The sequence below is a fragment of the Heterodontus francisci genome, chromosome 31 (assembly GCF_036365525.1).
Source record: "Heterodontus francisci isolate sHetFra1 chromosome 31, sHetFra1.hap1, whole genome shotgun sequence".
Taxonomy (NCBI): domain Eukaryota; kingdom Metazoa; phylum Chordata; class Chondrichthyes; order Heterodontiformes; family Heterodontidae; genus Heterodontus; species Heterodontus francisci.
In genome coordinates, this window is record NC_090401.1 from 44,870,167 (window position 1) to 44,892,903 (window position 22,737).

A 22,737-nucleotide genomic window follows, 5' to 3' on the forward strand; every position below is an offset into this window, starting at 1 on the left:
CCGGGTCGCTGGAGCTGTGAGGCTGCGGTGCTAACCACTGCGCCACTGTGCACTGAAAATCACGTAAAGTACAAAGCACTTTACGACATGCATGGTCTCAATTGACCCTGTGTCTAATCCCCCCACTCTCCAATGGTGTTTGGGTTTTCTTTTAATTCCTCTTACACCATTTCCTGCAAACAGCTTGATACAGCATCTTTAACATAGTCAAATCGTTCCAAGGCGCTCAGATGAGCTTGGTTGCACAATAATTGACACTGAGTCAAAGATGGAGATATTAAGATAGGTTGGTCAAAGAGTTAGATTTTAAGGAGCGTCCTAAAGGAGGTGAGAGGTTTGGGAAGGGAATTCTAGAGCTTAGGCAATGCTGGAGTGATTAAAACTGGGGATCCACAAGAGGCTGGAATTGAAGGGGGGCAGAGATCTTGGAGAGTTGTGTGGCTGGAGGAGGTTTCAGAGATAGGGAGAGGTAAAGCCATGGAGGGATTTGAAAACAAGGATGTGAATTTTAAATTTGAGGTATTGCCAGACATGGAGCCAATGTATGCCAGCAAGCACAGTGGGGATGGGGGTGAGGACCTGATGCGAGTTAAGATACAGACAGCAGTGTTTTTTGGTGTTTATGGAGCATGGAAAACGGAAGACCAGCCAGGAGAGCCAACAGGAAGCATCAGACCTTCGGTTCCCTGCTTCAGATCCTTGACGCCTCTTTTTCTGTCTTTAGCAATATGGTGGGTGCCGCTCATCCAGCATGTATGCATGCACGCTTCAGGTACCACATTGGATGCTTAGAAGCCTGTTTTGCACCGAGAAATGGGTGCAGTGCCATTGTAACTACATGGCCTAGATATTCAATCAGTGAGACTTAACAAGCCCATTTTCTATAAAGCAAGCCACCTCTTCATTTAAAGAGATGTTGAATACTCCTATTCTGTCCCCTACCCCTTGTATTAGCTCATCTCATTCTACCTGCAAATCCTTGATCAGCGAAACCTTTCTTTTGTCAACACCACACAACAATTCTTGGGCGAGAAATACATAATGAGTGGTATTGCATTGACAGTCCCGACAAACAAATTTTTCTGCAGCACCTGTGGTAGAGCCTGTCACTCTAGAATTGACCTTTATAGCCACTCCAGGCGCTGCTCCACACACCACTGACCACCTCCAGGCGCTTACCCATTGTCTCTCGAAATAAGGAGGCCAAAGAGAAGCTCATTATACTCCCCCCATTATATTGAGTTTAATTTGAATCAATTGCTGTTAATATCAGCTGGGGTGTATAATGGGCAGCCAATGCAATACCAAACATTCTACCACATAGCGTCTAAGTGGAGGATAAAATGAAATACTTGCAAATCCTACAGCAAGACAATTTGTGTAGAGAAGGAGAGAAATGAGTGAATGAAGAAGATATATACTTGCTGCTATTTGGGGAAGAACAAGGGAATTCTCCCTGAGGTCCTGGTCAATATTTATCACTCAACATCACTAAAGCAGATTATATGGTCATTATCACATTGCTGCTTGTGGGACCTTGCTGTGCACAAATTGGCTGTCACGTTTCCTATATTACAAAGTGGTTACTTCAAAAGTTCTTCATTGGCTGTGAAGCACTTGAGGCCATTCTAGGATGTGTAAGGTGCTATAGAAATGCAAGTACTTTTTTTTTCTCTTTCCTTTTTGTTTTCTTTCTTTCCTCCTCCCTTCCTTTGATCCTCATCAGACAGCCCTAGCTTGTTTTGTTTCTGGTCTGGCCCAATTTGATCAAATAAATGGTTCATGATTGAAAACCTTACACCACAACACTCACTGCTGTGGTTAAAAATGAAACGGAAGTCTGGAATGTGCCAATGGTATTCTGTTCTGAGTTCCTGATTAATGAGTCACTGATTAAAGGGAAAGGGTTTATTTATTCACTGTCTGTTACGCAGTAAGACTGAGATTGTGACTCAGCTCTTTTCCTTTGTGTTCATCCCATTACTTAAGTGTTTACTAGTTCTTTCGATAGTTAACTGCTTTTCAATTGACTGAGAGAGGGCTCCTAAATGGCGATTTCATTGCCTGTGGTTAGGGTTGTCAACTTTGGCTGGATGCATTCCTGGAGGTTTCATCACATAACCACCTCCATCAAACTGCCCCGCCCCTATATTCCCCAACATTGGTTGCCTGACACGTCCATCCCCGTAGCCTCCCACATTTGTCTGGCTAATCGGAAAGTGAACAGTCCCTTCATTACCCAATTGGATGATGCTTGACAGTCAAAGCAGCTTGTACTTTCCCGCCTCCAATATTTTTATAATTAATAAACAAAATTGTTGAAAGAAACATTTTTTTCTTAATGCCCCTGTGATTCATTTAGCTTGCTCACAGAAGTGTCCTGGAGATTTATCTTCCATTCTTGGAGCTGTAGTCATAGTAATCTTAGGACTACTAGGGTTTGGGATTGGAGAAATTGATCAACACTCCTACTTGCATAACTCCCATTTACATCAGGCATAGGCCCTGGACATCTACACTTCAACCAATGATGGGCAGCGCTCTGCCAGCATGGAATGTACTCATGCACGCCACCCACCATAGTGGGAGGCGGTAGTGTAGTGGTAATATCACTGGACTGGTAGCCCAGAGGCCTGGCTAATGCTCAGGGGACAGGGGTTCAAATCCCACCATGGCAGATGGTGAAATTTGAATTCAATTAATATATCTGGAATTAAAAAGCTAGTCTAGTGTGACCATGAAAACATTGTCGATTGTTGTAAAAACCCATCTGGTTCACTAATGCCCCTTAGGGCATCCTTCCGTGGTCTGTTCTACATGTGATTCCAGATCCACAGCAATGTGGTTCACTTTTGAAATGGCCACTCAGTTCAAGGACAATTAGGGATGGTCAATAATTCTGGCCTAGCCATGAACAAATAAAAAAAATGGATGCTTTCGTGCCCATTTTAATGCATTGCAGCATCAGCAAGTTTCTAGGTCCTAATCTTCTAGAGAAAAGGAGAGGATATTGGGAGCGGAAAAGGGGAGTAAAAGAAATAATGAACAAAAGATGGATAAAAAAATAACAAGAAATATAAACAATATTATCTGTTGTTTTGCTGAGACAGGTTTTGTGCTCTGACTACTTCTAATTGCAGACATTTTGGGCCTGATTTTAATTCTGTGTATGTGGGTGGGGTTTCACTGAGTTAAAATCTCACCCTTTGATTCCAACCAAATTATAGAATGAAACAGCACACAAGGAGGCCATTCGGTTCATCATGTCAGTGCTAGCTCTAAAACAGCTATTCAATTCATCTCAGTCCACCTGCTCGTTCATGTACTTATCCAATTCCCTTTTGACAGTTACTATTGAAACTGCTTCCACCATCCTTTCAAGCACTGCATTCCCGATCATAAGAGCTCACTGTGTTAAAAAGATTTCTCCTCAATTACACCCCCTCCCCCCCAACCTCACAATAATGTCTTGCTAATTATTTTAAATCTGTGTCCTTTGATTCCTGATCCTTCTGCCAATGGAAACAGTTTGTCCCTATTTACATTATCAAAATCCCTCACAATTTTGAACACCTCTATTAAATCGCCCTTTAACCTTCTTTTCTCAAAGGAGAACAATTCTAGCTTCTTCTAGCCTCTCCACATACCTGTATTCCCACATACTTGTACTATTCTGGTAAAACTCCTCTGCACCTTCTTGAACGCCTTGACTTCCTTCCTAAAATGTGCTGCCCAGAATTGGACACAATACTCAAGCTCATGTTGAGCCGGTGATTTATAAAGTTTTACCATAAATTCTTTGCTTTCGTACTCTATGCCTCTTTATATAAAGCCAAGGGTCCTGTTTGCTTTCTTTAACAGACCAATCATATCCCAAAACTACTGGATGAACAGCTTCTGGAAGCCTCCCTGATGGTGTATTCCTCATTCCAAAAGTGATTAGTCGAGCAAAGCAATATAATCCTTTCACTTCTGCTTGAGATGAAATGTACTTTCTTTATCCTCACAGTCTGGCAGCATCTCTGTAATTATAATTATACCCTGAAAGAGGTATAAATGTGACTGTTCAGGGAGGCTTACTCACATTCAAGTGTTGATGCCGGCCTCAGATGATCAGACAGATGGGGCAGTCTTTGCCAGCCTGTTAGAAAGTAGGTCGAGTACCTGATTAACGTTCATTCTGTGCGGTGGGGGAGTTTTTTTCCCTGCTTATCTTCATCCACTTCCCAGCCCACCCAGTTCCCTCAGACGCGAGACCTCAGTGTCAGCCACAGCTCCGTCAAAGCCACTCTGAGGTGGCTCCAAGGCTCCCGTGAGTCTGGCATTGAATGTCCTTCCAGATTGTCCCGCTTGCTTTCATGAGTGAAGGGCTGTGGGAAGGGAGGGGCAACTAGCTGGAGACCTCCTCTTGGGTTTTCTCACAACAGGGTAAGCACAGGGCTGGTGAATTCATCCAGGATATGGCTAAGCTGGTGAACATATTTGACCTAACCCACATCCATAAATTTGGCTTGTATTTCCTTGAGTATAGAAGATTGAGGGTGGTTGATGGTTGGCACAGACTCGGTGGGCCGAAGGGCCTGTTTCAGTGCTGTATCTCTGAACTAAAAGTGTTTCAAACGCTAAAAGGATTTGATAGGGTAGATATAGTGAAACTATTTCCTCTGGTGGAAGAATCAAGAACAAGAGGACATGTTCTTAAAGTTAGAGCTAGGCCATTTAACGTCAGGAAGCACTTCTTCATACAAAGGATAGTGGAAATTTGGAACTCTCCTGCAAAAGGCTGTTGATGTTAGGGAACCAATTAGAGCTTTCAAGATTGAGATTTTTGCTAGGAAAGAGTATCAAGTGTTATAGAGCAAATGCGAGTAAATGGACTCGAGGTACAGATTAGCCATGATCCAAATTAATATCTGAGCAAGGCCAAGGGGCTGAATGGGCTGCACCTATTCCTAATGTTCCTTTGTTCCTAACCACTTTACCCCATTGTGAGAGTGCTACCCTCTGAGTCAAGGCACCACAACAGTTGGAGAGAGACACATAACTGTTGGCAGTCAGACAGGAAACAGAAACCTCTGAGAATTCCCCTTAATTCTAGAAAATTATCATGCTAAATGAAAGCAGACAGAAAATTACATCATTTTCAAATATTAGTATACACCTAACAATCAAACTGCTATTTCTGCAAACAAGTAAGGACTAATTTGCAATATATTTTTATTTAAAAGGAAGGAAATGCCATAAACTGTCATTTTCCCACATGTTGACCTTGGTAGCCACTGTATAAGGGCAGCATCCAATCCTTGGCAATTGTCCAAAGACAACTAGTGGATCCTTGGTGTCAGAGGGAAGAGCTGAGGATTGACTTGTTCAACTAGTACCTTTCAATATTGAAGGGAAATATTCTCAATGGCACTGTTTGGAGGTATATAAAATAAGAAAGAAAGAAGGAACTTGCATTTCTGTTGCATGTTAGCCAATCTTCCAAACATCCTAGTGCACTTCAGGTCAACGAATTCCTTTTGAAATGTAGTCACTGTTGTTAGGCAGACAAATTCTGCAGCCAGATTGTGCACAGCAAGCTCCAAGTAAGAAGATTGTTTTCTCCATTACACATTGACCCCTTTGAGGTTCAGCACAGCGGGGTCCAAGTCTTCTTACAACCTGGTCCTCCAGAAGCATTGGGCCAATTACAGCACCTCTACCATCAGGCCTCCTCAGAGTTAGTGGACTCAGCACAGGTCAGGAATCAAAGTTCAGCCCTTCCTGATTTGTATTGGTCAAATACACACCAAGCTCACATCTCAAGATCTCAAAAGGCATTAATGTACATGTGGGGATCTTCATTTAAAAAAAAGACTCTCTCAGTACTGCACTAGTAATGTCAGCCTAGATTTCTGTGTTCAAAAGGCTCTGGAGTGGGGGTCAGAGGTAAGAGTGCTCCCATTGAGTCACAGCTGACACTAACTGAGTGCTGCCAACATTAACTTGCTTTACTTTTTTCTTTCAGATGGTAAATGACCTGCAGTTTTTTGTTTGGATATTTTGATTGTCTGTAGGACCATGGGCTCAGGGATTTGGGCAAGCAAACAATCTCTGACCAAACCCTTTCTCTTTCTACCCGCAGGTGATTGGAATAATTAGCAGGGAATACATCCCCCAAGGGACGCGCTTCGGGCCATTGGTTGGGGATATCTACACCAAAGACAATGTCCCAAAGAACATAAACCGACAGTACTTCTGGAGGGTAAGTAAACCAAGGTCACTTGGCTGCCCAGATACTAGATGGCACAGCTTATCTTCACACCTCTACGAAAGGGAGGAAAGGGCTTGTATTCACATCCTTGGGGTGGCTGAAAGTGCCTTATAGCCAATTCATTGCTTTTTGAAGTGTAGTCACTATTGTAATGCAGGAAATGCACAACCAATTAGTGAACAGCAAGCTCCCACAAGCTGCAATGAAATAATGGCCTGATTTATTGATGTTGGTTTTGATGTAAATATAGGCCAACATACTAGGGAGAACTCTCCTGCTCATCAAAATGGTGCTGTGAGATCGTTAACATCAGACGGGGCTTTAGTTTAATATCTCATTCTAAAGATAGCCCCTCTGACAGTGCAGCACTCCCTCAAGTGTCAGCCTAGATTAGGTTCTCAAGTTCCACGAGTGGGACTTGAACTCCATGACCTTCAAAATCAAGAGTGCTACAGACTGAGCTGTGACTGACACTATTACAGATAAGTCTATGAAACTGACATTGCTTAGGTAAATGAGATTCTAGCAAAGGGACAGAGCACATGAGGATATACAGTTGTTGTTATGAGGTGCTGTTCAGTGATCATCTGGAGCACTCTGATCAATTCTGAGCACCTGATCACTAGACAAATGCTATTAGCCTTGAGAGGGTCCAGAGGGAAACAGTGAAGATGATCCTTGGGATCAGTATTTTTAGTTGTGAAGAATGTTTAAGGAAATTGAAATTCATCTCTTTGGCAAGGAGTTAATTTTGAGATGAGCTACTTGAGGTTTTTGTGGTTCTAGAGAGTTTTGGCAGTGCTGATCTGGGCACATTGTACAGTGTGGCAAAAGTTCAAATCCCAGGGTCACAGATTAAAAATGAGGAAGTTAGAAGTAAGAAGGAAAGTTGGTGGAAATATTTCACTCAAAGGCAGTTGTGGAATTATTTATCAGGGAAGGACTTCCAGTACAAATGGAAGTGAAGAGTCAATTGGATCTGTTCCTGGAGAGAGAAGGGGGCTGGGAGATATGGTGAGAAGATGGGCGGAGTGGGTCTGACACTTGTCATCTCTGAGATGCTGAAGAGTCAATTGGATCTGTTCCTGGAGAGAGAAGGGGGCTGGGAGATATGGTGAGAAGATGGGCGGAGTGGGTCTGACACTTGTCATCTCTGAGATGCTGAGTTCAATAGTGTACCGGTTGGCAAAGCTTACATTACAGACTGGCACACTCCAGCTGGACCCTAACTAAAATTGTGGAGCAACAGCCTCCAATTCTCCATATAATTGGTCACTGGGAGCTTCCAGGTATCTCCCCAGCAGGACTACAGGATTACCTCCTCATTCTTTCACTGGAAGTTCCTTCAGGCTGTACGAGACTGCTTTTCAGCCAATGCTGCTCAGATCAAGCCAGGAGGAACCTGGTAATTTCCGTCCATTCCTTCTCTGTGATACTCAGCCTCAGAATGACAGCTGGGCCTGGTTTTATCAGCTTACAATGGGCAACCACTCAGATGGGCAGCAGTAAACCAACCTTGACTCCTTCAAAACCTCACTGATATTAGCAGCGATATACAGATATATAGGACCTGGAAAACTGGTTTTTCCAACACAAACAGAGAACAATCCCTGCCTGGAATGGGTAGGTCTGAGGCACACCCAATATTGGACCTCTGGCCTCATTTACACAAGTTCCCTGGCGAAGAAGATTTCAGTTCCAGGCCACTGTGCCACTTGCAGGTAGACCCTGAAAGAGTGGGGAAGTGATTGGCAGGGAGTGGGGTGACCAAGAGAAGGGGAAAGCGATTAAGAGGGAGGGACCTGACAACAGTCTTCACTACTGCAATGGAACCAGGAGGACCACTTGTGTGCCTCCCACATTCAGGTAAGTATTTTTTTAAGCTTACCTTTTTTGGCGGTGGCCTGCGGTAGTCCCCTTAATGGCTTTAAGGTGAGGAGGTGTGGTTGAGGGATTAGTCTAGGAGGCTTGTGGAACCTCATGACCTTTCTACTGTTCCTTGAAATTCTGTGAATAATGAAGGTGTGGTAGCAGCAGGAACATTACAGATCGGGGAGTTCAATGGAGCAACGGATCACAGGCTCAGTGACTTGGGGAAAATGCTGTGACAGTTTGACAAAGAGCAGAGATTAGTACAGATACTCACCCAGCCCACCTTCTCAGCTTGGAAATGTGTGTTTGGTTTGCAAGGTGGTGGCTTAATGAGATCAACAAACCTAAACCAGGATGGGGGAGGGAATTTTTAAAGTTTCATTACATTAACCTTGAAAGAGTAAGAACTGTACAATTTGGACCCACTACACCTCTGGCATCCTGTAGGATCGGAAGATAAACAGAAACAGGCGCGGAAACGCTCTCGCTGGCTGCCTTTAGTTTCTGACTTAATGGAAGTTTCAATTTCAGTGTCGGTTCCTCTTCTTCAGTAAGCCAGGCCCTTCTCAAGGGCAATTAGGGATGGGCAACAAATGCAGGCCTTGCCAGCAACACTCACATTCCACGAACGAATAAAAAAAATTGGAAAAGCTGAAATTGTTCTCCTTAAAGCAGAGAAGGTTAAGAATTAGAATTAGAATATTACAGCGCAGTACAGGCCCTTCGGCCCTCGATGTTGCGCCGAGCTGTGAAACCATCTGACCTACACTATTCCATTTTCATCCATGTGTCTATCCAATGTCCACTTAAATGCCCTTAAAGTTGGCGAATCTACTACTGCTGCAGGCAGGGCATTCCACGCCCTTACTACTCTCTGAGTAAAGAAACTACCTCTCACATCTGTCCTATATCTATCACCCCTCAACTTGAAGCTATGTCCCCTCGTGTTTGCCATCACCATCCGAGGAAAAAGACGCTCACTATCCACCCTATCTAACCCTCTGATTATCTTATATGTCTCTATTAAGTCACCTCTCTTCCTCCTTCTCTCCAACGAAAACAACCTCAAGTCCCTCAGCCTTTCCTCGTAAGACCTTCCCTCCATACCAGGCAACATCCTAGTAAATCTCCTCTGCACCCTTTCCATAGCTTCCACATCCTTTCTATAATGCGGTGACCAGAACTGCACGCAATACTCCAGGTGCGGTCTCACCAGAGTCTTGTACAGCTGCAGCATGACCTCGTGGCTCCGAAACTCGACCCCCCTACTAATAAAAGCTAACACACCATATGCCTTCTTGACAGCCCTATTAACCTGGTTAGCAACCTTCAGGGATTTATGCACCTGGACACCAAGATCTCTCTGCTCATCTACAGTACCAAGAATCCTCCCATTAGCCCAGTACTCTGCATTCCTGTTGCTCCTTCCAAAGTGAATCACCTCACACTTTTCCGCATTAAACTCCATTTGCCATCTCTCAGCCCAGCTCTGCAGCCTATCTATGTCTCTCTGTACCCTACAACATCCTTCGGCACTATCCACAACTCCACCGACCTTAGTGTCATCTGCAAATTTACTAACCCACCCTTCTACACCCTCTTCCAGGTCATTTATAAAAATGACAAACAGCAATGGCCCCAAAACAGATCCTTGCGGTACACCACTAGTAACTAAACTCCAGGATGAACATTTGCCATCAACCACCACCCTCTGTCTTCTTTCAGCTAGCCAATTTCTGATCCAAAGCTCTAAATCACCTTCAACCCTATACTTCCGTATTTTCTGCAATAGCCTACCGTGGGGAACCTTATCAAACGCCTTACTGAAATCCATATACACCACATCCACTGCTTTACCCTCATCCACCTGTTTTGTCACCTTCTCGAAAAACTCAATAAGGTTTGTGAGGCACGACCTACCCGTCACAAAACCGTGCTGACTATCTCTAAGGGGAGACCTAATAGATGCATTCAAAATTATATGGGGGGGGGGGGGGGGTTGATTAAGTAGGGAGAAACTGGCAGATATAAATTTAGAACAATTTGCAATAGAACTAAGGGGGAAATGAGGAGAAGCTTTTTCACACAGAGGGTTGTAAAGATCTGGAATGCACTAGCTGAAAGGTAAAATTACAGGAACTTTCAAAAGGCAATTGGGCATGCACTTGAAAAGGACTAATTTGCAGGGTTATAAGGAAAAAGCTGGGATGTGGGACGTCATTGGACAGCTCTTTCAAAGAGCCGGCACAGGCAGGACGGGCCGAATGGCCTCCTTCTTTGCTATATGATTCTATGATTATATGACAATGATCCCGCTCGCTCACATTTTGGTCTCACTGCCATCTGCTGGCTGCACGGGGATTTTTGTCAAGAAAGTTCTTACCTGTGTGTCTCACATCCTTCTTTATTTCATTTTTAAAAAGGTGGGGTGGGGGGGGGGGGGGTAGTAAAGCTCTATCAAATCCCTCTAATTTTGCCAGATCTTTACCCTCAACTACTTACTCTGTCACCACATCCTCCGTTCCTTTTTGGACCCATTTATCTGTCTGCTTTTCAGTGACATTCCTAGAAATGTACTTAATTATTACTTTTTTCTGTGAAACATGCCCATTTGACTTTTCCAAATTTTATTGGTCTCTGATCAAGTTGGATTCTCTTGAGCTGACTCTGAATATTTGTTATTGAATCTATTAATTTGTTGCCACAGTTTTCCTCTAATCGCCCCAGAATCTGAGGGACAAAAGAGACCCAACATAGAGACGCTAAACCCCTAATTTCCTGATTTTTAACCCGTGATATCTGAAAGCCTCTGGTTATTGTACAATTGTTGAAAGCGCTCGTATCGAATTCCTCTCGATCTTGACGGAGACGTTAATATATTTATTCTCTATTAAGAACAGCGTCACTGAGGAATTCGATACTATCTGTTAAACGTGCATACAGTAACGTGACAGTCAGTCGCTTCCGGTTTCGTGGCATCCTACGCACTCAGGATTATGCTTCTTAGTCTGTTGATGTGTATATATATATATATATTCAGAGTTATTATTGTGATGTAGTTTGGCTTCTTCCTATCATCTCCCCCCCAAGGCTTTTGATTTTTTTTGTTTCTGGTGTGCTGATCCTTAGATTTCCCCCCCGGCAGCGGGCCCCAAGTGGCCATCCTTCATGGGTGATTCGAGTTGATGAGTGTTGGCAGCTATTCGACTGCAGAGGGCATCGCATTCCAAAAGCCTCAATCCTGTCCGCACTGGGATACACACAGTGTTATAAAATCTGGCCCCAGGCCCCTTTTGAAAACCAACAGCGGCAACACAACCTCGGAATATTTTGCAGGAAGTTTAGAAACTGGAAATAATCCCAGTTGGACTAATATCCGCACGTGCTTTGCTGCAGCTATTCTCTCGCCTCTTCCAGTTTTCATTAAAATTGGCATTGCACACATCGCTTAAAGGGAAATCTGGCAGGGAACACATTTAAACCCGCAAAATTTTTAGTGACGTCTATGTTAGGAATAATCGTGAAATTGCTACCTTAGAGTAAATTTCAGGGAAACAGATTGTGGTTATATTTTGACAATACGAAACTTGAATATAATAATAAAATCCGTTTGAGTTTTATTTGTCGTGACTAGGACAGTGGGCGGTGTAAAGTGGGATTCCCTCCAGCCGGACCAACTGCTCCTTGTGGATGTTTACTCACATTCCCACTGGGCAGCATGGTACTGACAGAATCCTAAATCAAAAAGTGCAACATCACATCACCTTCTGTGCTTACCATTCTCTGTTTTGTCCTTTGCAGTAGTAGAAGGTCCTCATTTTAAAAAAAAAACAAATGTTCTTTGGGCCTCCTTATCTCGAGAGACAATGGATACGCGCCTGGAGGTGGTCCGTGGTTTGTGAAGCAGCGCCTGGAGTGGCTATAAAGGCCAATTCTAGAGTGACAGGCTCTTCCACAGGTGCTGCAGAGAAATTTGTTTGTCGGGGCTGTTGCACAGTTGGCTCTCCCCTTGCGCCTCTCTTTTTTCCTGCCAACTACTAAGTCTCTTTGACTCGCCACATTTTAGCCCTGTCTTTATGGCTGCCCGCCAACTCTGGCGAACGCTGGCAACTGACTCCCACGACTTGTGATCAATGTCACAGGATTTCATGCCGCGTTTGCAGACGTCTTTAAAGTGGAGACATGGACGGCCGGTGGGTCTGATACCAGTGGCGAGCTCGCTGTACAATGTGTCTTTGGGGATCCTGCAATTTTGCAGGGGTAATTCCATGATCTTACAGTCCTTCACCGAATCATCTTGCAACACCAACTGTTGCAGACCCAGGGTCCTGCAAAACCTCCCGTAGACTCAACAGTAACCATAGGTACCAGCATAGGGGAAAGAGATCTGTTGGGTTTGAAATTGTCCCAAACAGCATAGTTAAATCTGCACAATTCTGCCAAAATATTTTATGGATGGAGGCAGTGCCTCGCTGTAGCATTGAGCCATCTCGGCCTGAAGGCTCGGATTCAATCCCTGATCTGTGCTGGAATGGCTGATGTCAGTCAAAGTGTTCCAACTGGCCTCAGTTCCCTAGTCTGGGTGGGGGGTTGGATAGGAACTCAGACCTGCTTCCTGCTCCTGGTCATTATACAGTGACCCACCAACCCCCACCCCGACAGGGAAGGTGCTTGTGTGTGGATATGGGTGAGGATAGGGTGGGATAGCCACTGCTAGTTGTCAGCACTCAGCTTCCAGGTTTAGGGCACCTGCTGAATTGTATCCAACCTGCTCCAGACTAGGATCCCTCAAAGATCACCGCACTCCTCCAATTCTGGGATCTTGCACATCTCCAGTTTGCATCACTGCATCATTGGCAGCTGTGCCCTAACTTCTGGAATTTCTTCCCTAAATTCTTCACCTCTCAACCTCACTCCCCTTTGAGACATTCCTTAAAACCTACCACGTTTGATCAAGCTTCTGGTCACCTGTCCTGATATTGCCATACGTGGCTTGGTGTCAACTTTTGTTTGATAGCATTCCAGTGAAATGCCTTGGGACGTCAAAGGAGCTAAATAAATGTAAGTTGCTGCAGTGACTGTCAGTGTTTGTGGGACTGTACCCCAGTGAGAGTCAGTGCCTGTGGAACTGTACAGCAGTGAGAGTCAGTGCCTCAGGAACTTATGCCAGTGAGAGTCAGTGCCTGTGGAAATGTATGCCAGTGAGAGTCAGTGCCTGAGGAACTGTAGGCCAGTGGGAGCCAGTGCCTGTGGAACTGTACGCCAGTGAGAGTCAGTGCCCGTGGAACTGTACGGCAGTGAGAGTCAGTTCCTGTGGAACTGTATCCCAGTGAGAGTCAGTGCCTGTGGAAATCTATGCCAGTGAGACTCGGTGCCTGTGGAACTGTATCGCAGTGAGAGTCAGTGCCTGTGGAACTGTATCCCAGTGAGAGTCGGTGCCTGTGGAAATATATGCCAGTGAGCGTCAGTGCCTGTGGCACTGCATGCCAGTGAGAGGCAGTGCCTGTGGAACTGTATGCCAGTGAGAAGCAGTGCCTGTGGAGATGTACGCCAGTGAGAGTCAGTGCCCGTGGAACTGTATGGCAGTGAGAGTCAGTTCCTGTGGAACTGTATCCCAGTGAGAGTCAGTGCCTGTGGAAATTTATGCCAGTGAGACTCAGTGCCTGTGGAACTGTATCGCAGTGAGAGTCAGTGCCTGTGGAACTGTATCCCAGTGAGAGTCAGTGCCTGTGGAAATCTATGCCAGTGAGACTCGGTGCCTGTGGAACTGTATCGCAGTGAGAGTCAGTGCCTGTGGAACTGTATCCCAGTGAGAGTCAGTGCCTGTGGATCTGTTCCCCAGTGAGAGTCAGTGCCTGTGGAACTGTACACCAGTGAGAGTCAGTGCCTGTGGAACTGTATCCCAGTGAGAGTCAGTGCCTGTGGAACTGTTCCCCTGTGAGAGTCAGTGCCTGTGGAACTGTATCCCAGTGAGAGTCAGTGCCTGTGGAATTATTCCCCAGTGAGAGTCAATGCCTGAGGAACTGTATCCCAGTGAGATTCGGTGCCTGTGGTACTGTATCCCAGAGAGAGTCAGTGCCTGTGGAACTGCATCCCAGTGCGTGTCAGTGCCTGTGGAACTGTATCCCAGTGAGAGTCAGTGCCTGTGGAAATCTATGCCAGTGAGACTCAGTGCATGAGGAACTCATGCCAGTGAGAGTCAGTGCCTGTGGAAATGTAAGCCAGTGAGAGTCAGTGCCTGTGGAACTGTGCACCAGTGAGAGTCAGTGCCTGTGGAACTGTATCCCAGTGAGAGTCAGTGCCTGTGGAACTGTTCCCCGGTGAGAGACAGTGCCTGTGGAGATGTACGCCAGTGAGAGTCAGTGCCCGTGGAACTTTACGCCAGTGTGAGTCAGTGCCTGAGGAACCTATGCCAGTGAGAGTCGGTGCCTGTGGAAATGTACGCCGGTGAGAGTCAGTGCCTATGGAACTGTACGCCAGTGAGAGTCAGTGCCTGTGGAACTGTATCCCAGTCAGAGTCAGTGCCTGTGGAACTGTATGCCAGTGAGAGTCAGTGCCTGTGGAAATGTACGCCAGTACGAGTCAGTGCCTATGGAACTGTACGCCAGTGAGAGTCAGTGCCTGTGGAACTGTATCCCAGTGAGAGTCGGTGCCTGTGGAACTGTTCCCCAGTGAGAGTCAGTGCCTGTGGAACTGTATGCCAGTGAGAGGCAGTGCCTGTGGAGATGTACGCCAGTGAGAGTCAGTGCCCGTGGAACTGTACGGCAGTGAGAGTCAGTTCCTGTGGAACTGTATCCCAGTGAGAGTCCGTGCCTGTGGAAATTTATGCCAGTGAGACTCAGTGCCTGTGGAACTGTATCGCAGTGAGAGTCAGTGCCTGTGGAACTGTATCCCAGTGAGAGTCAGTGCCTGTGGAAATCTATGCCAGTGAGACTCGGTGCCTGTGGAACTGTATCGCAGTGAGAGTCAGTGCCTGTGGAACTGTATCCCAGTGAGAGTCAGTGCCTGTGGATCTGTTCCCCAGTGAGAGTCAGTGCCTGTGGAACTGTACACCAGTGAGAGTCAGTGCCTGTGGAACTGTATCCCAGTGAGAGTCAGTGCCTGTGGAACTGTTCCCCTGTGAGAGTCAGTGCCTGTGGAACTGTATCCCAGTGAGAGTCAGTGCCTGTGGAATTATTCCCCAGTGAGAGTCAATGCCTGAGGAACTGTATCCCAGTGAGATTCGGTGCCTGTGGTACTGTATCCCAGAGAGAGTCAGTGCCTGTGGAACTGCATCCCAGTGCGTGTCAGTGCCTGTGGAACTGTATCCCAGTGAGAGTCAGTGCCTGTGGAAATCTATGCCAGTGAGACTCAGTGCATGAGGAACTCATGCCAGTGAGAGTCAGTGCCTGTGGAAATGTAAGCCAGTGAGAGTCAGTGCCTGTGGAACTGTGCACCAGTGAGAGTCAGTGCCTGTGGAACTGTATCCCAGTGAGAGTCAGTGCCTGTGGAACTGTTCCCCGGTGTGAGACAGTGCCTGTGGAGATGTACGCCAGTGAGAGTCAGTGCCCGTGGAACTTTACGCCAGTGTGAGTCAGTGCCTGAGGAACCTATGCCAGTGAGAGTCGGTGCCTGTGGAAATGTACGCCGGTGAGAGTCAGTGCCTATGGAACTGTACGCCAGTGAGAGTCAGTGCCTGTGGAACTGTATCCCAGTGAGAGTCAGTGCCTGTGGAACTGTATGCCAGTGAGAGTCAGTGCCTGTGGAAATGTACGCCAGTACGAGTCAGTGCCTATGGAACTGTACGCCAGTGAGAGTCAGTGCCTGTGGAACTGTATCCCAGTGAGAGTCGGTGCCTGTGGAACTGTTCCCCAGTGAGAGTCAGTGCCTGTGGAACTGTATCCCAGTGAGAGTCAGTGCCTGAGGAACTGTATCCCAGTGAGAGTCGGTGCCTGTGGAACTGTATCCCAGCGAGAGTCAGTGCCAGTGGAACTGTATGCCAGTGAGAGGCAGTGCCTGTGGAAGTGTACACCAGTGAGAGTCAGTGCCCGTGGAACTGTACACCAGTGAGAGTCAGTGCCTGTGGAACTGATCCCCAGTGAGAGTCAGTGCCTGTGGAACTGTTCCCCAGTGGGAGTCAGTGCCTGTGGAACTGTACACCAGTGAAAGTCAGTGTCTGTGGAACTGTATGTCAGTGTGAGTCAGTATCTGAGGAACTGTACGCCAGTTTGTCAGTGTCTGTGGAACTCTATGCCAGTGAGAGTCAGTGCCTGAGGAAGTTATGCGAGTGAGAGTTGGTTCCTGTGGAACTATATCCCAGTGACAGTCAGTGCCTGGGGAACTGTATCCCAGAGAGAGTCAGTGCCTGTTGATCTGTTCCCCAGTGAAAGTCAGTGTCTGTGGAACTGTACACCAGTGAAAGTCAGTGCCTGAGGAACTTATGCCAGTGAGAGTTGGTGCCTGTGGAACTGTTCCCCAGTGAGAGTCAGTGCCTGTGGAACTGTTCCCCAGTGAGAGTCAGTGCCTGTGGAACTGTTCCCCTGTGAGTGTCAGTGCCTGTGGAATTGTATCCCAGTGAGGGTTAGTGTCTGTGAATCTGTTCCCCAGTGAGAGGCAATGCCTGAGGAACTGTATCCCAGTGAGATTCGGTGCCTGTGGAACTGTATCCCAGTGAGAGTCAGTGCCTGTGGAACTGTACACCAGTGTGAGTCAGTATCTGAGGAACTGTACGCCAGTGTGAGTCAGTATCTGAGGAACTGTACACCAGTGAAAGTCAGTGTCTGTGGAACTGTACACCAGTGAAAGTCAGTGCCTGAGGAACTGTTCCCCAGTGAGAGTCAATGCCTGTGGAAATGTACGCCAGTGAGAGTCAGTGACCGTGGAACTGTACGCCAGTGAGAGTCAGTGCCTGAGGAACTGTTCCCCAGTGAGAGTCAGTGCCTGCGGAACTGTTCCCCAGTGAGAGTCAGTGCCTGTGGAAATGTACGCCAGTGAGAGTCAGTGCCTGAGGAACTTATGCCAGTGAGAGTCGGTGCCTGTGGAAATGTACGCCAGTGAGAGTCAGTGCCTATGGTACTGTACGCCAGTGAGAGTCAGTGCCTTTGGAACTATATCCCAGTGACAGTCAGTGCCTGTGGAACTGTATGCCAGTGAGAGTCAGTGCCTGTGGAAATGTACGACAGTGAGAGTCAGTGCCTATGGAACTGTACGCCAGTGAGAGTCAGTGCCTGTGGAACTGTATCCCAGTGAGAGTCGGTGCCTGTGAAACTGTGCCCCAGTGAGAGTCGGTGCCTGTGAAACTGTGCCCCAGTGAGAGTCCGTGCCTGTGGAACTGTTCCCCAGTGAGAGTCAGTGCCTGTGGAACTGTATCCCAGTGAGAGTCAGTGCCTGTGGAACTGTATCCCAGTGAGAGTCAGTGCCTGTGGAACTATATCCCAGTGACATTCAGTGCCTGTGGTAATGTATGCCAGTGAGAGTCAGTGCCTGTGGAAATGTACGCCAGTGAGAGTCAGTGCCTATGGAACTGTACGCCAGTGAGAGTCAGTGCCTGTGGAACTGTATCCCAGTGAGAGTCGGTGCCTGTGAAACTGTGCCCCAGTGAGAGTCCGTGCCTGTGGAACTGTTCCCCAGTGAGAGTCAGTGCCTGTGGAACTGTACACCAGTGTGAGTCAGTATCTGAGGAACTGTACGCCAGTGTGAGTCAGTATCTGAGGAACTGTACACCAGTGAAAGTCAGTGTCTGTGGAACTGTACACCAGTGAGAGTCAGTGCCTGAGGAACTGTATCCCAGTGAGAGTCAGTGCCTGTGGAACTGTTCCCCAGTGAGAGTCAGTGCCTGTGGAACTGATCCCCAGTGGGAGTCAGTGCCTGTGGAACTGTACACCAGTGAAAGTCAGTGTCTGTGGAACTGTACGTCAGTGTGAGTCAATATCTGAGGAACTGTACGCCAGTGTGAGTCAGTATCTGAGGAACTGTACACCGGTGAAAATCAGTGTCTGTGGAACTCTATGCCAGTGAGAGTCAGTGCCTGTTGAACTGTATGCCAGTGAGAGTCAGTGCCTGAGGAAGTTATGCGAGTGAGAGTTGGTTCCTGTGGAACTATATCCCAGTGACAGTCAGTGCCTGGGGAACTGTATCCCAGTGAGAATCAGTGCCTGTGGAACTGTACGCCAGTGAGAGTCAGTGCCTGTGGAACTATATCCCAGTGAGACTCAGTGCCTGTGGAACTGTTCCCCAGTGAGTGTCAGTGCCTGTGGAATTGTGTCCCAGTGAGGGTTAGTGCCTGTGAAACTGTTCCCCTGTGAGAGGCAATGCCTGAGGAACTGTATCCCAGTGAGATTCGGTGCCTGTGGAACTGTATCCCAGTGAGAGACAGTGCCTGTGGAACTGTATCCCAGTGAGAGTCAGTGCCTGTAGAACCGTTCCCGAGTGAGAGTCAGTGCCTGAGGAACTGTATCCCAGTCAGCGTCGGTGCCTGTGGAACTGTTCCCCAGTGAGAGTCAGTGTCTGTGGAACTGTTCCCCAGTGAGAGTCAGTGCCCGTGAAACTGTACGCCAGTGAGAGTCAGTGCCTGAGGAACATATGCCACTGAGATTCAGTGCATGTGGAACTTTACACCAATGAGAGTCAGTGCCTGTGGAACTGTATCCCAGTGAGACTCAGTGCCTGGGGAACTGTATCCCAGTGACAGTCAGTGCATGTGGAACTGTTCCCCAGTGAGAGTCAGTGCCTGTGGAACTGTACCCCAGTGAGAGTTAGTGCCTGTGGAACTTTACACCAATGAGAGTCAGTGCCTGTGGAACTGTATCCCAGTGAGAGTCAGTGCCTGGGGAACTGTATCCCAGTGAGAGTCAGTGCCTGTGGAACTGTATCCCAGTGACAGTCAGTGCCTGTGGAACTGTTCCCCAGTGAGAGTCAGTGCCTGTGGAACTGTTCCCCAGTGAGAGTCAGTGCCTGTGGAACTGTATCCCAGTGAGAGTCAGTGCCTGTGGAACTGTTCCCAAGTGAGAGTCAGTGCCTGTGGAACTGTTCCCGAGTGAGAGTCAGTGCCTATGGAACTGTTCACCAGTGAGTGTCAGTGCCTGTGGAACTGTATCCCAGTGAGAGTCAGTGCCTGTGGAACTGTTCCCCTGTGAGAGTCAGTGCCTGTGGAACTGTTCCCCAGTGAGAGTCTGTGCCTGTGGAACTGTATCCCAGTGAGAGTCAGTGCCTGTGGAACTGTTCCCCAGTGAGAGTCAGTGCCTGTGGAACTGTTCCCCAGTGAGAGTCAGTGCCTGTGGAACTGTTCTCCAGTGAGAGTCAGTGCCTGTGGAACTGTTCCCAAGTGAGAGTCAGTGCCTATGGAACTGTTCACCAGTGAGAGTCAGTGCCTGTGGAACTGTATCCCAGTGAGAGTCAGTGCCTGTGGAACTGTACCCCAGTGAGAGTCAGTGCCTGTGGAACTTTACACCAGTGAGAGTCAGTGCCTGTGGAACTGTTCCCAAGTGAGAGTCAGTGCCTGTGGAACTGTATCCCAGTGAGAGTCAGTGCCTGTGGAACTGTTCCCAAGTGAGAGTCAGTGCCTGTGGAACTGTTCCCGAGTGAGAGTCAGTGCCTATGGAACTGTTCACCAGTGAGTGTCAGTGCCTGTGGAACTGTATCCCAGTGAGAGTCAGTGCCTGTGGAACTGTTCCCCTGTGAGAGTCAGTGCCTGTGGAACTGTTCCCCAGTGAGAGTCTGTGCCTGTGGAACTGTTCCCAAGTGAGAGTCAGTGCCTGTGGAACTGTATCCCAGTGAGAGTCAGTGCCTGTGGAACTGTTCCCAAGTGAGAGTCAGTGCCTGTGGAACTGTTCCCGAGTGAGAGTCAGTGCCTATGGAACTGTTCACCAGTGAGTGTCAGTGCCTGTGGAACTGTATCCCAGTGAGAGTCAGTGCCTGTGGAACTGTTCCCCTGTGAGAGTCAGTGCCTGTGGAACTGTTCCCCAGTGAGAGTCTGTGCCTGTGGAACTGTATCCCAGTGAGAGTCAGTGCCTGTGGAACTGTTCCCCAGTGAGAGTCAGTGCCTGTGGAACTGTTCCCCAGTGAGAGTCAGTGCCTGTGGAACTGTTCTCCAGTGAGAGTCAGTGCCTGTGGAACTGTTCCCAAGTGAGAGTCAGTGCCTATGGAACTGTTCACCAGTGAGAGTCAGTGCCTGTGGAACTGTATCCCAGTGAGAGTCAGTGCCTGTGGAACTGTACCCCAGTGAGAGTCAGTGCCTGTGGAACTTTACACCAGTGAGAGTCAGTGCCTGTGGAACTGTTCCCAAGTGAGAGTCAGTGCCTGTGGAACTGTATCCCAGTGAGAGTCAGTGCCTGTGGAACTGTTCCCAAGTGAGAGTCAGTGCCTGTGGAACTGTTCCCGAGTGAGAGTCAGTGCCTATGGAACTGTTCACCAGTGAGTGTCAGTGCCTGTGGAACTGTATCCCAGTGAGAGTCAGTGCCTGTGGAACTGTTCCCCTGTGAGAGTCAGTGCCTGTGGAACTGTTCCCCAGTGAGAGTCTGTGCCTGTGGAACTGTATCCCAGTGAGAGTCAGTGCCTGTGGAACTGTTCCCCAGTGAGAGTCAGTGCCTGTGGAACTGTTCCCCAGTGAGAGTCAGTGCCTGTGGAACTGTTCTCCAGTGAGAGTCAGTGCCTGTGGAACTGTATCCCAGTGAGAGTCAGTGCCTGTGGAACTGTTCCCAAGTGAGAGTCAGTGCCTGTGGAACTTTACACCAGTGAGAGTGAGTGCCTGTGGAACTGTTCCCCAGTGAGAGTCAATGCCTGTGGAACTGTTCCCCAGTGAGAGTCAGTGCCTGTGGAACTGTTCCCCCGTGAGAGTCAGTGCCTGTGGAGCTGTATCCCAGTGAGAGTCAGTGCCTGAGGAACTGTATCCCAGTGAGAGTCGGTGCCTGTGGAACTGTACCCCAGTCAGAGTCATTGCCTGTGGAACTGTACACCAGTGAAAGTCAGTGTCTGTGGAACTGTATCCCAATGAGAGTCAGTGCCTGTGGCACTGTACACCAGTGAGAGTCAGTGCCTGTGGAACTGTTCCCCGGTGAGTGTCAGTGCCTGTGGAACTGTACCCCAGTCAGAGTCATTGCCTGTGGAACTGTACACCAGTGAAAGTCAGTGTCTGTGGAACTTTACGTCAGTGTGAGTCAGTATCTGAGGAGCTGTACGCCAGTGTGAGTCAGTATCTGAGGAACTGTACACCAGTGAAAGTCAGTGTCTGTGGAACTGTACACCAGTGAAAGTCAGTGCCTGAGGAACTGTTCCCCAGTGAGAGTCAATGCCTGTGGAAATGTACGCCAGTGAGAGTCAGTGACCGTGGAACTATATGCCAGTGAGAGTCAGTGCCTATGGAACTGTACGCCAGTGAGAGTCAGTGCCTGTGGAACTGTATCCCAGTGAGAGTCGGTGCCTGTGAAACTGTGCCCCAGTGAGAGTCCGTGCCTGTGGAACTGTTCCCCAGTGAGAGTCAGTGCCTGTGGAACTGTATCCCAGTGAGAGTCAGTGCCTGTGGAACTGTATGCCAGTGAGAGTCAGTGCCTGTGGAAATGTACGCCAGTGAGAGTTAGTGCCCGTGGAACTGTACACCAGTGAGAGTCAGTCCCTGTGGAACTGTTCCCCAGTGAGAGTCAGTCCCTGTGGAACTGTTCCCCAGTGAGAGTCAGTGCCTGTGGAACTGATCCCCAGTGGGAGTCAGTGCCTGTGGAACTGTACACCAGTGAAAGTCAGTGTCTGTGGAACTGTACGTCAGTGTGAGTCAATATCTGAGGAACTGTACGCCAGTGTGAGTCAGTATCTGAGGAACTGTACACCAGTGAAAATCAGTGTCTGTGGAACTCTATGCCAGTGAGAGTCAGTGCCTGTTGAACTGCATGCCAGTGAGAGTCAGTGCCTGAGGAAGTTATGTGAGTGAGAGTTGGTTCCTGTGGAACTATATCCCAGTGACAGTCAGTGCCTGGGGAACTGTATCCCAGTGAGAGTCAGTGCCTGTGGAACTGTACGCCACTGAAAGTCAGTGCCTGTGGAACTATATCCCAGTGAGACTCAGTGCCTGTGGAACTGTTTCCCAGTGAGTGTCAGTGCCTGTGGAATTGTGTCCCAGTGAGGGTAAGTGCCTGTGAAACTGTTCCCCTGTGAGAGGCAATGCCTGAGGAACTGTATCCCAGTGAGATTCGGTGCCTGTGGAACTGCATCCCAGTGAGAGACAGTGCCTGTGGAACTGTATCCCAGTGAGAGTCAGTGCCTGTAGAACCGTTCCCGAGTGAGAGTCAGTGCCTGAGGAACTGTATCCCAGTCAGCGTCGGTGCCTGTGGAACTGTTCCCCAGGGAGAGTCAGTGCCTGTGGAACTGTTCCCCAGGGAGAGTCAGTGCCCGTGAAACTGTACGCCAGTGAGAGTCAGTGCCTGAGGAACATATGCCACTGAGATTCAGTGCCTGTGGAACTTTACACCAATGAGAGTCAGTGCCTGTGGAACTGTATCCCAGTGAGAGTCAGTGCCTGGGGAACTGTATCCCAGTGATAGTCAGTGCCTGTGGAACTGTATCCCGGTAACAGTCAGTGCCTGTGGAACTGTTCCCCAGTGAGAGTTAGTGCCTGTGGAACTGTTCCCCAGTGAGAATCAGTG

The 22,737-nt window shown here is 48.0% G+C and overlaps 1 protein-coding gene across 1 annotated transcript in view; it reads left to right on the plus strand.

The window, feature by feature from the left end:
• LOC137347219 (PR domain zinc finger protein 1-like) overlaps positions 1 to 22,737 on the plus strand; it is a 57,641-nt gene that overhangs the window by 10,570 nt on the left and 24,334 nt on the right. The window contains exon 2 of the mRNA XM_068011459.1: positions 6,128 to 6,247. Coding sequence (XP_067867560.1) covers positions 6,128 to 6,247 — 120 coding nt within the window. The remainder of the gene's footprint in view (positions 1 to 6,127; positions 6,248 to 22,737) is intronic.